General features: G+C 46.9%; 1 protein-coding gene across 6 annotated transcripts in view; it reads left to right on the forward strand.

Moving 5' to 3' along the window:
- Positions 1 to 13,625, forward strand: part of ZDHHC3 (zinc finger, DHHC-type containing 3) — a 68,496-nt gene that overhangs the window by 44,049 nt on the left and 10,822 nt on the right. For 2 of the 6 annotated variants that reach the window (XM_010862426.1, XM_010862425.1), the window contains one exon: positions 1,491 to 3,165. The exons of the other annotated variants lie outside the window; for them this stretch is intronic. In XM_010862426.1, coding sequence (XP_010860728.1) covers positions 1,491 to 1,649 — 159 coding nt within the window. In that variant the 3' untranslated portion in view covers positions 1,650 to 3,165. Of the gene's footprint in view, positions 1 to 1,490; positions 3,166 to 13,625 lie in introns of those variants that run through there. 6 annotated transcript variants of the gene reach the window in all.

The raw sequence follows: 13,625 nt of genomic DNA on the forward strand, positions 1-13,625 counted from the left end.
TTAGCTGGAGGCTCATAGGAAGACTCAGCCTTTACTGCTGCTGCAGCCCCACCCCTGAGGGTGTGGAGACTCAGCATGCAGAGGAGGACGGTGTGCCGGCTGCCAAGGCACCATCATTGGGATCTGGGGCACTGTTCGGTGGCTTAGAAGGTTGCGTGCCTCTCAGCACCTTTTTTTCTTTTATAACTATTAGTACCATTATAAAAGAGTGTCTATAAAAATAGTAGCCGATGAGGTTCATCCAGCCGTGTGTCTGTGCACCGCACAGACCAGCTTCTGTGTGTGAGACCTGCAGGGAACCCAGAGGTGACCATCTGGCTGTCAGGACGCCACTGGGCCACACAGGCTGTGGCCTAGGGGGTCAGAAGGCAAATCATGGCCCTGGTCCTAGTCGTTCTTACCCCTCAAGGCCGTTCCTAAAGGGAGCCGTGCTGAAAGGAAGGGAGAGAGGAGTCAAGGGCCTGCCGCGCGTGGGCAAGGGCGTCCCGCCCTTGACCAGTATGGTGTGGTCCCAGGGCCCTAGGCTGTGAACAGAGTTGGACTGGGCTGTCCCCTCGGGCCCGCCCCGTTCTCCACTGCACAGAGGCCACCAGATAGACCCCCGGTGGGGCTCCCGCCAAGCTGCTTCCGCCTTGTCCTCCAGCTGCTTACCAGTTCCTTTCGGAGAAGGAGACAGGAAGGGACTGACCTGCTCCCCCAGCTCGTTTTTCCTGCGAGACTTGGCTGGGGGTGGTGTGGGCTCCATGACAACTGCTGAGCCTGCCTCGGGCCACACTTGTCCCCAGAGGAGCCCAGGAAGGCCTTGGCCACGGCCGCGGCCGAGGCTGAGCGGTCTGCCAGTGTGGCCCCTCTAACCTGTACTAATCCCTCTCCTTCCTCCTCTGTGCTGACCTCTTCCTCCTGTTCACCTCCTCCGCTGCACCTGGCCAGCCCCCCTACGCCGGGTGCTCCTTGGCCTCCCCGGCCTTCGGGACAGACCGCGCCAGAGCAGTCGTTTCACTTGGTTCTTTTTTTTGTCTGCAAAGTGGTCATAGCAGCTTCAGAGTTCCCACGAACCGATCCTTGGCTCTCACGAGCTCAAGTTCCCCACAAGCTGAGGCTCCCTGCACCCCAGCCTTCAGAGTGCTCCCACACACCGCTCGGCCCTGGGCCCAAACTCCCCGGCCAGGATTCATTTAATACAACACTGGATTGCGTGACTAGGAGCAGCGGCTTCAAGGCCTGCTGACTTTCTTATGTGTCCCTTCCTGCCTGGAGGGACTTACACAGACATGCCTTTGTGCCCACCCAAAAGAAAAATGATGATTCCTTTTTGTCTTTAGCACTTTTTATGAGAGAAAGAGAAGAAAAAAAAATGTACTATGTAGATAAGCTTCATGGCTTTAAAAAGGAAGCATTTACTCCATTCACCTCAAGCTAATGGATTTTTCTCCCCCAAAAACCACAGCAGTAAAGTGCTTGACTGAAAGTATGATTGTTCTTGTTTTCAGGGAATAGAACAATTGAAAAAGGAAGAGAGAAGATGGGCTAAAAAAACAAAATGGATGAACATGAAAGCCGTTTTTGGCCACCCCTTCTCTCTAGGCTGGGCCAGCCCCTTTGCCACGCCAGACCAAGGGAAGGCAGACCCGTACCAGTATGTGGTCTGAAGGACCCTGAGCAGCATTGCCACTCAGACACAAACCACATCCCAGCACTACCGTCCGATCCATTCTCATGAATGTCTAAACCGAAAAAAGCAACACGACTACTCTGAAACTTTTTTTTTTTTAATGCCTCAAGTTAAATGGCTGAACATTGCAGAGAAAAAAAAAAAAGTCCCCATGGTTTTTATTTTTGAAAAGATCATCCTTTCTATTTTTCGGTGACCGAAGCTGCTTTCCTTTTTTTCCTATTTAAAATCACTTCTCTGGCCTCTGGTTTCCTCTCTGCTGTCTGTCTGGCATGACTAACGTGGAGGCCACTGTCTCCAGGCCACGCCCCCTTGTACTAATTGAGTCGTGACGCTTGTGCGTGGACGGACTGGCCCGGACGCCTGGTGGGGGACCCATAGGAGAGAGTGAAGAGGGCCCGTGACCTCCCACTGCCCAGGAGGCAGTGGCAGGTGCCTGGATGGGACTTAAAACCTCGCTGAAGTTGGATGCTCACCCCTTGTGGCCTGGGAGATCAGGGCTGGAGCCCTAAGAAGGGTCCTTGACCACAGCAGCCTCGTGCCCTGTGTGAACACGATTTGCCTCTGAATTCACAAAATCAATTGCCTGCCTTGTACTTTTTGGGCTCTGGGTGCGTAGAATGATTTTGGGGGTGGGAGGGTTGAGATGAAAGGGGTCTTATTTGTATTCCGAATCACTGGTTATATTCCAACTGATCATTTGGAAGAATGTGAAGGAAAGAAGTTTTTCCAGTTCAAAATGCCTTACACAATCACGAGAAGAAGAAAATGACGCAGCTTCAGGCGAGCTACGTTTCCTTTATTCCCTCTGCTTCCCATCTGAGCGTCCCACCTCCCTCCCTCTCCTAGCGCCATGTCCGTTCAGCAGTGTTACTGCCAAGCGAACCAGCCGCAGCCCCACAGTCAACCCGCTCCTTCCTCATTTTTGTAGATCTCCGCAGTGGGTTTACTTTCGGATGTTTTAGACCCATAAATGTGCACGTCTCCATGTCTTGTCTATATTTTAACCTGGGAGGCCGTGGATCTGCATGGGCTGCCCGTGATGCGAAGGCACCATCGCCAAGTTGAGAGATGCCCACCCGTCCAGTGGAACCGACAGATTCCTAAGCCTGTGGCACCGAGACTGACTAGTGTTTCCATTTGCACACTTGTGCGTTGAGTCTAATTTGAAGGAGGGAAGGCCTGAAGACCGTGAGGGGAGGTGAGGGGACGGGAAACGCGCATCAAACGTGGAAGTCACAGAAATTTGATTGCCGACCGTCTCACACGGGGAATTGTTTTTAAATAATCACCACAAACCTTTCTTTGTTTTTTTTTTTAATCTGCTTGGGGTGGGTTTTGGGGTGAGGTTCACGAAATCAGCCCGGGGTGGGGAGAGATTTCGTCTAGCTGTGTGATCTTTCAGAAAAGTAAGTGGAACATGCTGCCTCTTTTCAATTCTGTCAGTGCTTCCACATGGAAACCAAACGCAATAAAATTTTTCCAAAACCTGTTCTGGCTGAGCCCCCTGTCTCTCACGGAGTCACCCCTTGGGTAGAGCTGATGGTCCAGTCAACATGAATGTGCTGTTTGGGCGTTTCATTCATCGCTTTTAAAGGGCATTTGTGCATGCTCCCTTTTGCGTCATCGCCTCTAAAGGATGTTTACAGCCCTCTTCCGGACGAGCTGGCCCCACCGGGCCTCTCTCCTCTGGCTCTTTCTGCAGCCTGAGTCCCTTCCCTGGTGCTTGTGGATTCCCAGTTGGAACAGAAAAAAAAACTCAGCAGGTCTGCAAAATTTGCTTCTCCAGTTGGGCCTGGGAGAGAGACCTTTTTTCCCTCTGCCCACCCAGCAAAAAGCAAAGTGAAGCCAGAGGAAATGACTGGAAACTTCACACACACCGTGGGGTGTGGCTTTGAGGTGCTTTCCACCACCCCTCAGATGTTTAAGCGAAGAACCATTTTCTTGGCAATCTCTTCTGAGGCAGTTAGACTTGACCTGCCTCTGCTGTGCTGCTTATGCTGTATTCAAGCCTGTGTTTGGGCTTTTTCCTCTCAGTGCTGTTTTTAAATCTAGTCCCTAGCATTTGTTCCCTGCGTGGTTCCCCCACCACACCAACCCCACCCCTTACGCTGATGAAAGAAATGTGGTTGTTGAATGACCCCAGAGCATTTTAGAAAGCCCTCACTCTGCTGTGTTCCCTCAAGGATCTATCCCTGGGGGGAGAGGGTGCTTTTGCTATGTTTCCTTTTGCCAGGGAAGAGAGAGTAGGACTCAGGGAATATTGTCAAGTATTTGAAGGCCTCAAAATACCCCATCTTCAAGGGCATTTTTTTTTTTAATGAATCACATTGGTTCTTCTCCCCATGGAATTTCTAAGGAATACAGTAGATCATGCTAAAGATATATTGAATTTTGTTTTCAAGTCCTCAAAATAGAAACTCATGATTTACACCTGAGCGTACCACCTATATCTTTCCCAGAGAGTCTTCTTCTGACATCCAGTGTGGTTCTGTCTCTGGGTTTTTACAAGCCCTTTGGCTGAAAGAATGAATGTTCCCCTAGTTCTCAAGCCAGATTGAACAGCTGCACTCAGGACATAGGAAATATCCCCAAACTCCCTGTGTTCTTCCTATTTTATCTTGTTGAGATGGAGAATGTTTTGCCAGGAACCCAGGGAGTGGAGGCTTCCCAGGTGGCTCAGCGGTACAGAATCCACCTGCCAGTGCAGAAGACTCAAGAGACACAGGTTTAATCCCTGGGTCAGGAAGACCCCCTGGAGAAGGGCATAGCAACCCATTCCAGTATTCTTGCCTGGGAAATCCCATGGACAGAGGAGCCTGGCGGGCTACAGTCCTTGGGGTCGGATACGACTTAGTGACCAAGCAGCAGCAGCCAGCAATGAGGAATGTGGCTGTTCTCTGCAGCAGTGGTTGAGCTTCTGCCTGGCATCCACCCAGGAAGAAACAGGCATCCCCAAGCCCTCTTCAGTCTCCCAGGATGTCAGATGAAGAAGGACATCTCTACACAAAGGCAACCCAGCCTTTTGCTTCGGCACAGGAGCCCCGACAGCACTGAATGGTGCATGTGTGGAAAAATGAGCCAGTAGTAGCCACGGTCCTCCAGAATGTGGGCTCTGAGGAGTGGAAAGGAAAAATAAAGAGGAAAGTGACTTGATCAGTTGGATTGGTGACTCCTTCCCACCTGTCAACTTCTGGTTTGTTCTCATAGCAACCAGACTGAACATGCAAAAAGCTTAGGAGCAAACAAATCTGTGCATATTTACATGGGCTTGGTGACATCATGCACAAAGTAGTCACGGGTAGAAATGCATGTGCTTCGTCTCCTTCTAGTCATTTACTATTTCATCTTTGTAATACTTTTTCATGGAAGAACGCAGAGCGAGACATCTTGACTTCAGATCAGATCAGGTCAGTTGCTCAGTGATGCCCGACTCTGCAATCCCATGAATCCCAGCACGCCAGGCCTCCCTGTCCATCACCAACTCCCGGAGTTCACTCACACTCACGTCCATCGAGTCAGTGATGCCATCCAGCCATCTCATCCTCTGTCGTCCCCTTCTTCTCCTGCCCCCAATCCCTCCCAGCATCAGAGTCTTTTCCAATGAGTCAACTCTTCGCATGAGGTGGCCAAAGTACTGGAGTTTCAGCTTTAGCATCATTCCTTCCAAAGAAATCCCAGGGCTGATCTCCTTCAGAATGGATTGGTTGGATCTCCTTGCAGTCCAAGGGACTCTCAAGAGTCTTCTCCAACACCACAGTTCAAAAGCATCAATTCTTCGGGTGCTCAGCCTTCTTCACAGTCCAACTCTCACATCCATACATGACCACAGGAAAAACCATAGCCTTGACTAGACGAACCTTGTTGGCAAAGTAATGTCACTGCTTTTTAATATGCTATCTAGGTTGGTCATAACTTTCCTTCCAAGGAGTAAGCGTCTTTAAAACCCACTTTCCTCATGAGGTAAATTAGACAGTGTTTATTGAACACGTATGTGAGGTCAGTATCACACAGAAACTCCAGACCTTGGAAGGCTGGGCTGGGTTCTTTCAGCCAGGCTGATGGGTTTTATGTTTTTCTCACTTCAAAGTAGTACATAAGCCTACATAGTGACCTAGCCCACAGAAGTGAGGGGTTCCAACCTAGAAGGGGCCCTTAGTTAACAAAGATATTTGAAGAGAGGGAGATTTTGCTAGAATCCCTCTTGAGAATCTTCCTGCTGAGGGATATACTGAGGCAGTGCATCTTCAAGTGTGGTCCATAGACTAGCAGCAGCCACATCTCCTTAGGGACTTAACAGAGATGCAGATTCCCAGGTGCCACCCCAGACCTGCTGAATCAGAAACTGGTTGGGGAGCAGTGATCTGGATGCTCACAGTCCTCCAGGTGGTGCTGACCCGTGTTCAAGTCTGAGGATCCACTTGGGGGCTACAGGGGTCACCCACAGGCCTGCCGATGATGTGGTCCTGGGTGCTGCCAGGCTCAGCATGGTGCTAGCTGGGGTTTTGCTCACTGTGAGCCCCTAGTCCCTCATAACCGGCAGCCTCCCTAGCCAGTGAGTGCTGAGAAAACAAGTAAAGTGTTTGAGGGGGAGCCAGACTATTCACCTGTCCGGTGATCTTCCTGCATATCTCATCTGACCCACTTGTTTCTGCACCAAAAGGCCATTTGGGTGAAGAACCATCCCAGAAGAAGATGGAAAAGAGTGGAGCCAGGGTCCTCCTAGCAGGAGCAGTGGCCAGTGAGTGAGTGAGGCTTGGGGCAGACACAAGAATGTCCTGGACTTTGGTTTCTGTCTGTGGACCTCAACACCCATGTGGCCTTTTCTTGTATCTTTTAAATACATATCTGCCTGAGAATCACCTAACAGAGGATGATGGATTCACAGTGAAATGAAAATAAGCTATTAACAAGTCTACAGGCTTCCCTGGTGGCTCAGTAGTAAAGGATTTGCCTGCCAATGCAGGAGACGCAAGAGATACAAATTTGATCTCTGGGAAGATCCCCTGGAGAAGGAAATGGCAACCCACTTCAGTATTCTTGCCAGAAAAATCCCATGGACAGAGGAGCCTGGCGGACTACAGCTCATGGGTTACCCAAGAGTGGGACACAATTGAGCGACTAAACAAGTCTACTTTCCCAAACTGAAGACTTCCATTTCTCCCATCCTCTCACTCAATTAAAAAAAAAAAAAAAATCATTGATGACTTGAGCCTTGTGATTATACTAGCAAAGCAGAGTGAGCCCCAGGGATCCCTCATCTGTGCGGGTGGGAGCTGAGGATGCTGATCCAAGGAATTATGAACAATGTTGCAGCATAGCTGATCCAAGGAATTATGAACAATGTTGCAGCATTGCTGATCCAAGGAATTATGAACAATGTTGCAGCATAGCTGATCCATGGAATTATGAACAATGTCGCCAGGATAGTGTTTGCAAAAACCTTTAGGATGAAGACACACGCTCTGACATGGATGTAAAAGATGCTCTGAATTTCTGCAGCTGAGGTCATGTGGTGATGGGTCCTTGAGCCCTCTGTCTTTGGTTCCGGTCTGGCTCAACTCCTTCCTTCCTGTGACCTTAAGCAGTAGTTTGCTTAAGCCTCTGCTCATCTGTAAAATCCTGGAGATAATCTAACTCACAAAGTTGCTCGGAGGATTCAGAGAGAGGAATGGATGTGGATGTTAGGATGGTGTCTGGCATGTTGTATGGATCTAGAGAACGTTAGCTCTGGTGAAGCTGTGCTTTTCAGATCATGTGCACAAATGTTCATGTGCGAGATCAGTTTATTGGTTTGCAACAGCATTTTTTAAACAGAGATAAAAAAATAATGCCTTACACCTTGTAAAAGACGTATTTTCATGAAACTTTGGTGTATGTGTGTGTGTGGGTGTGTGTGTGGGTGTGTGTGTGTATAGTAGGCTGCAACAGAATAGTATTCCCTATTGTTGTTTCATTGTTCAGTTGCTCGGTCATCACAACTCCTTGTGACCCCATGGACTATAGCCCGCCAGGCTCTGTGGGATTTCCCAGGCGAGAATACTGGAGTGGGCTGCCATTTCCTACTCCAGAGAATCTTCCCAACCCAGGGATCGAGCTTACATCTCCCTGCATTGGCAGGCAGATTCTTTACCACTGAGCCACCAAGGAAGCCCATTTCCTATTGTGGGTTGCACTAAAAACATGTGAAACCGCTGATGAGGAGAGAGTTGTTCAGCTGTCTCCAAGGAGGGCACATTTGCATGGGCTGTAGCAACTCCAACTTTCTGAGATGCAGGGACTTCCTGCTGTTCCTCTGTGGGCTTCAGCCAGGTCCTTACAGAGTGTGCGCCTGGTCTCCGTCTCCTGGGGAGCCATAGTCCTGGTTCATTCATTCTGGGGCATTGGTCAGTTGGTTTATAGATCACTGCTCACGTGGCACCCAGGCTGATCAGGCCCAAAAGGCCGAAGTCACACACTGCCCGCTAGAAACGCTGGTTTAGGCAGTTGCCCCCTTACCAGGAATCAGCCAACCATTCCTGTTTGCTTGAGCAGGAAGTGGATATCACTGCTGCCTCCATAACCCTCTAACTTAAGAACTCTGCCTCCAGGACACCTTGAAATCCACACAGAACTCAAAAGTGAGTCCTACCAGGGAAAAGAAACCCCACTGGCTCCTTATGAACCTGATGGTCCAGATCTTCAACCTTTCTCTTTTTTTTAATCTTTTTGTTTGTTTGTTTGTTTACTTATTTGGCCATCATGTGGCATGTGGGATCTTAGTTCCCCACCAGGGATCAAACCCGTGCCTCCTGCAGTGAAGCACAGTCTTAACTACTGGACCGCCTGGGAAGCCCCCCTCTGCCTTTCTTTTGCATCAGATTCATTTGGAGTATTTTCTCTTCTTCAGACAGACACTCCTGGATGTTTGTCCACTTCACTTCTGAGGAAGTCCTTCTGGTGGGCAGGCCAGGCTCTGTCTGGAACATTTTTACAAGCCTGCTGAGGAGGTTGAGTATTGTTGTGTGAGCTCTCTTTTTATTTTTAAACTTGTTTATTTACTCTTTGGCCACACTGGGTCTTCATTGCTGTGCGTAGGCTGTCTCTAGTTATGGAGAGTTGGGGCTACTCTTCGTTGTGGGCTCTAGACACGTGGGCTCAGTAGTTGTGGCGCATGGCCCATGACATGTGGGATCTTCCCGGACCAGGGATCAAAACTGTGTCCCCTTTGTTGGCAGGCAGATCCTTAACCACTGGGCCACCAGGGAAGTCCCCTTCTTTTTATTTTTAATTTAAAAAATTTAATTGAAGAATAATTGATGTGTGGTATTATATGTTAAAATATAGTGATTCGAAAATTTTAAAGGTTATACTCCATTTATAGTTATTACAAAATACTGGCTATATTCACTGTGTTATATAATATATCCTTGTAGCTTATTTTATATACAGTATTTTGTACCTCTTAATAACTTACCCCTATATTGCTCCTCTCCCTTCCCCTCTCCCCATGGATAACCACTAATTTGTCCTCTGTATCTATGAGTCTGTTTCTTTTTTTGTTTGTTACATTCACTAGCTTGGGTTTTTTTGTTTGTTTTTTTTAAGATTCCACATAGAGGTGATATCATACATTATTTTTCTTTCTCTGACTTATTTGACTTAGTGAATTCAGTTACTTCAACTTAGAGTCCATCCATGTTGTTGCAAAAGGAAAAAATTCTTTTATGGCTGAGTAATATTCCATTGTGTATATATATACACAAACCACTATTTCTTTATCCATTCCTCAGTTGTAGATACTTAGGTTGCTTCCATGTCTTGGCTATCATAAATAGTGCTACTGTGAATATTGCAGTATCTTTTGAAATCAGGGTTTTTGTTTCTTTCAGATATATCCCCAGGAGTGGAACTGCTGGGTCATGTGGTAGTTCTATTTTTAGGTTTTTAAAGAAAACTCCATACTGTTTTCCACAGTGATTGCACTAATTTACATTCCCACCAACAGTGCACAAGTGTTCCTGTCTCTCCACGTCCTTGCTAACACTTATTTGCATTGTTTTTGACGATAGCCACTCTTACAGGTGAGAGGTGACATCTCCTTGTTGGGGATCTTTTGGGGCTGTGTCTGGTCTTAGTTGGGGCACGTGGGGTCTTTGCTGTGGCATGAAGGCTTCTCTCTAGTGGTGGCATGCAGGCTCCAGAGCATGCAGCCTCAGGAGTTGCAGCACTTGATTGCTCTGAGGCATGTGGGATCTTAGTTCTCTGACCAGGGATTGAACCTGCATCCCTTGCATTGGAAGGCAGATTCTTAACCACTGGACCACCAGGGAAGTTGCTCACTGTGGTTTTGACTTGCATCTCCCTGATAATTAATGATGTTGAGAATCTTTTCACATGCCTATTGGCCATCTGCGTGTTCTCTTTGGGGAACTATTCAAGTCTTCTACCAATTTTTTAAGCAGGTTGTTTGTTTTTGATGTTGAGTTGTAAGAGCTATTTATATATTTTTAATATTAACCCTGTTTTGGTCATACCATTTGCAAATACTTTCTCCCATTCTGTAGGCTGTCTTCATTTTGTCAGTGGTTTTCTTTGGTGTGCAAAAGCTTTTAAGTTTAATTAGATCCTACTTGTTTATTTTTGCTTTTATTGCCTTTGTTCTAGGAGACAGATCCAGAAAAATATTGCTACAGTGTGTATCAAAGAGTATTCTATGTTTTTCTCTAAGAGTTTTATGATTTCTGGTCTTACATTTAGCTCTTTGAGTTTGTTTTTGTATATGGTGTTAGAGAATGTTCTAATTTCATTATTTTACAGGTGGCTGTCCAGTTTTTCCAGCACCACTTATTGAAGAGACTGTCTTTTCTCCACTGTATATTCTTGCCTCCTTTGTGTTAGATTAATTTACCAAAAATGTGTGGGTTTTATTCCTGGGCTTTCTATTCTCTTCTGTTGATTTGTTTGTTTTTATGCTAGTTCCATACTGTTTTGATTACTATAGCTTTGTAGTATAGTCTGAAGTCAGGGGGCCTGATTCATCCAGCTCTTGTTCTCAAGATTGCTTTGGCTATTCAGGGTCTTTTGTGTTTCCATATAAATTTAAAATTTTTTTGTTCTAGTTCTGTGAAAAATGCCATCGGTATTTTGATAGGGATTTCATTGAATCCACAGATTGCCTTGCACAGTATGGTCATTTTAACAATATTAATTCTTCTAATATAAGAACATGGTATTTCTTTCCATCTGTTTTGTGTTGTTCTGTTGGGGTCTCTTTTGCTTCATTTTCCTCTCCAGCTTTTCCCTGCCTTTGAGTGAAGATTTGCGGTAGGATTGAAAATGCAGAGGGCACACCAGTTCCCATCCTGGTTCTGAAGCACAACCAGCAGGACTCGCTTCGGCCGCTGTCACAGCCTCCCAGCACCCGTGTCTTCTCTGCCAACTGTCAATACTAACACCCACCTCCTCTCAGGGGGTTGTGAGGATCCACTGTGATAGCTTTGAGTGAGCCCAGTCAGTGCAGACCCCCCATTCTGGCATTTCTGGATGTCCCCTCTGTAGCCTGGCCAGCCACATAGCCACACTTCAACCCCTCTTCTCTCAACAGGCTGCAACTGATCACTCAGGAAGGAATGCAGGATCCCCAGAGCAAGTCCCTCAGCTGGCCATCACTGATCCTGCTAAAGGGGGAGGCCTGGCAAGGGACCAGATTGTGAATATCATGGCTTCCTGTGCCCCAGACCCACATGAGCCTCCCTCAAGAGTTGTGTCTACATGGTCCATTTCCTGACACAGCTTTCTCGTTCTCATTATAAAAGTCACACCTGTTCATTGGTGAAAACGTGAAACAGAAATAAATCTAAAATCTCATTCCCAAACCCCAGATCCCATGATGATGTCACATGCAATGCTGCTTTCTTTCCTTGTCACCACATGGACAAGAATTTCCAGTGTGTGTAAACCTGTATCGATGCCACTTGTTTAGAATTTTTATTGAAGTATAGTTGATTTACAGTGTTGCATTAATTTCCCTGTACAGCAGGGTGATTCAGTTATGTCAGTACATATGTATATTCTTTTTCACATTCTTCTCCATTATGGTTTATCATAGGAAATTGAATATAGTTCCCTCTGCTGTACAGCGGGACCTTGTTTATCTATTCCATACATAAGAGTTTGTATCTACTAATCCCAGAGTTCCAGTTCTTCCCTCACTCACCTTTCCTTTCCCTTGGCAACCCCAAGTCTCCTCTGTATCTGTGAGTCTGTTTCTGTTCTGTAGATACATTCATTTGTATTGTAGATTCCATATGTAAGTGATACCATATAGTATTTGCCATTCTATGACTTACTTGTCTTTAGTATGATAATCTCTAGGTCCATGCATGTGGTTGCAAATAGCATTATTTCATTCTTTGTTATGGCTGAGTAATAGTCCATTGTGTGTGTATATACCACATCTTCTTTATCCATTCATCTGTTGATGGACCTTCAGGCTGTTTCCATGTCTTGGCTATTGTAAATAGTGCTTCTCTAAACATAGGGGTGCATGTATGTTTTCAAATTATAGTTTTGTCTGGGTATATGACCAGGAGTGGGATTGCTGGGTCATATGGCAACTCTCTTTTTGGTCTTTTGAGGAACCTCCATACTGTTTTCCATAGCGGCTGCACCAGTTTACATTCCCACCAACAGTGTAGGAGGGTTCCCTTTTCTCCATGCTCTCTACAACATTTATTATTTGTAGGCTTTTTGATGATGGTCATTCTGGCCCATGTGAGGTGGCACCTCATTCTAGTTTTGAGTTGCATTTCTCCAATAATTGGCAATAATGAGCATCTTCTCATGTGCCTATTGGCTATCTGTATATCTTTGGAGAAATGTCTGTTTAGGCCTTCTGTCCATTTCTCAATTGCATTGTTTGTTTTTTTTGTCGTTGAGTTGTATGAGTGAGCTGTTTGCATATTTTGGAAATTAAGCCCTTATTGATACCACTTTTATTAACTGCATTAGTGTTCTGCTTATAGAAAAACATAGAAAATTTACTTAGCCATCATTATTGGACATTTTGATTGTTTCTGAGTTCTCATTATTGTAATTCTGCATTCAAGACTATATTGCCTAAATTATGGTGTCTCATATTTTTTTTACCTTTCTACTGAGATATCATTTCAGATTTAATCAAGAAAATGGTAAAAATAGTACAAAGAGCTCCCATATGCCTTTCAGTCAGTCTTTCCAGATGTAAACATTTTATAAAACCATAATACAGATATAGAAACTTGGAACTTTATTGATATAAGACCAGTAACTGATGGGATACCATTAACTAAGAGTGCTGGAGAGGAAGTGACTCAGGCATAGCCCGATCTCAGTCCGTACTGTGTGTCAGTCTCTCCTGCACAACAGAGGACTGGGCCGGTTCGGTAAGGATCTTACCTGGAACAGAAAATCTAGAACTAGGTACTCAGAGGTCCTTCTGCGGTGGAAAGCACTGTCCGTGGGCAGGACGGGTGCCTGACCTTTGCTCCTGGCAGAATCCCTGGGCTCCAGAAGAGATGGAGCGGGCAGCGCCCTGTTGGGGGTAGAGGGTGTTGTGGGTCTGGCCTGGCTGCGCCTTTAACTCCTGTGGCTTCTCCTCCCTCCCCAACACCCTCTCCGCGGCCTGGCGCACGGACACCCAGAGGCAGGTGAGTGGGCAGTTCGGGAGAGGCCTCAGGGCGTGTCCACCGCATGTGCAGGCCCAAGGCCTGCCCTCGCCCCCGCGCAGAGCGGCCCCGCGTGCCCTCCGGCTGCCTGTTGCATGCAGTGCTCGCTGTGCACGCGGCTGCCTCCTCCCCTCACCTGTCCCGTGTCCCCTGTGCTCCCCTTAACCCCAGCATCCCGCTTCAGGCCGGTTTCCCTGCGCCTGCTGTCGGAGGGGGGAGTGGCCCAGGATTCTCAGGGAAGGGTCATCTTTCCAGGTGGTCTCAGG

The sequence above is a fragment of the Bison bison genome, unplaced genomic scaffold (assembly GCF_000754665.1).
Source record: "Bison bison bison isolate TAMUID 2011002044 unplaced genomic scaffold, Bison_UMD1.0 scf7180017864482, whole genome shotgun sequence".
NCBI classification, from domain to species: Eukaryota; Metazoa; Chordata; class Mammalia; order Artiodactyla; family Bovidae; genus Bison; species Bison bison.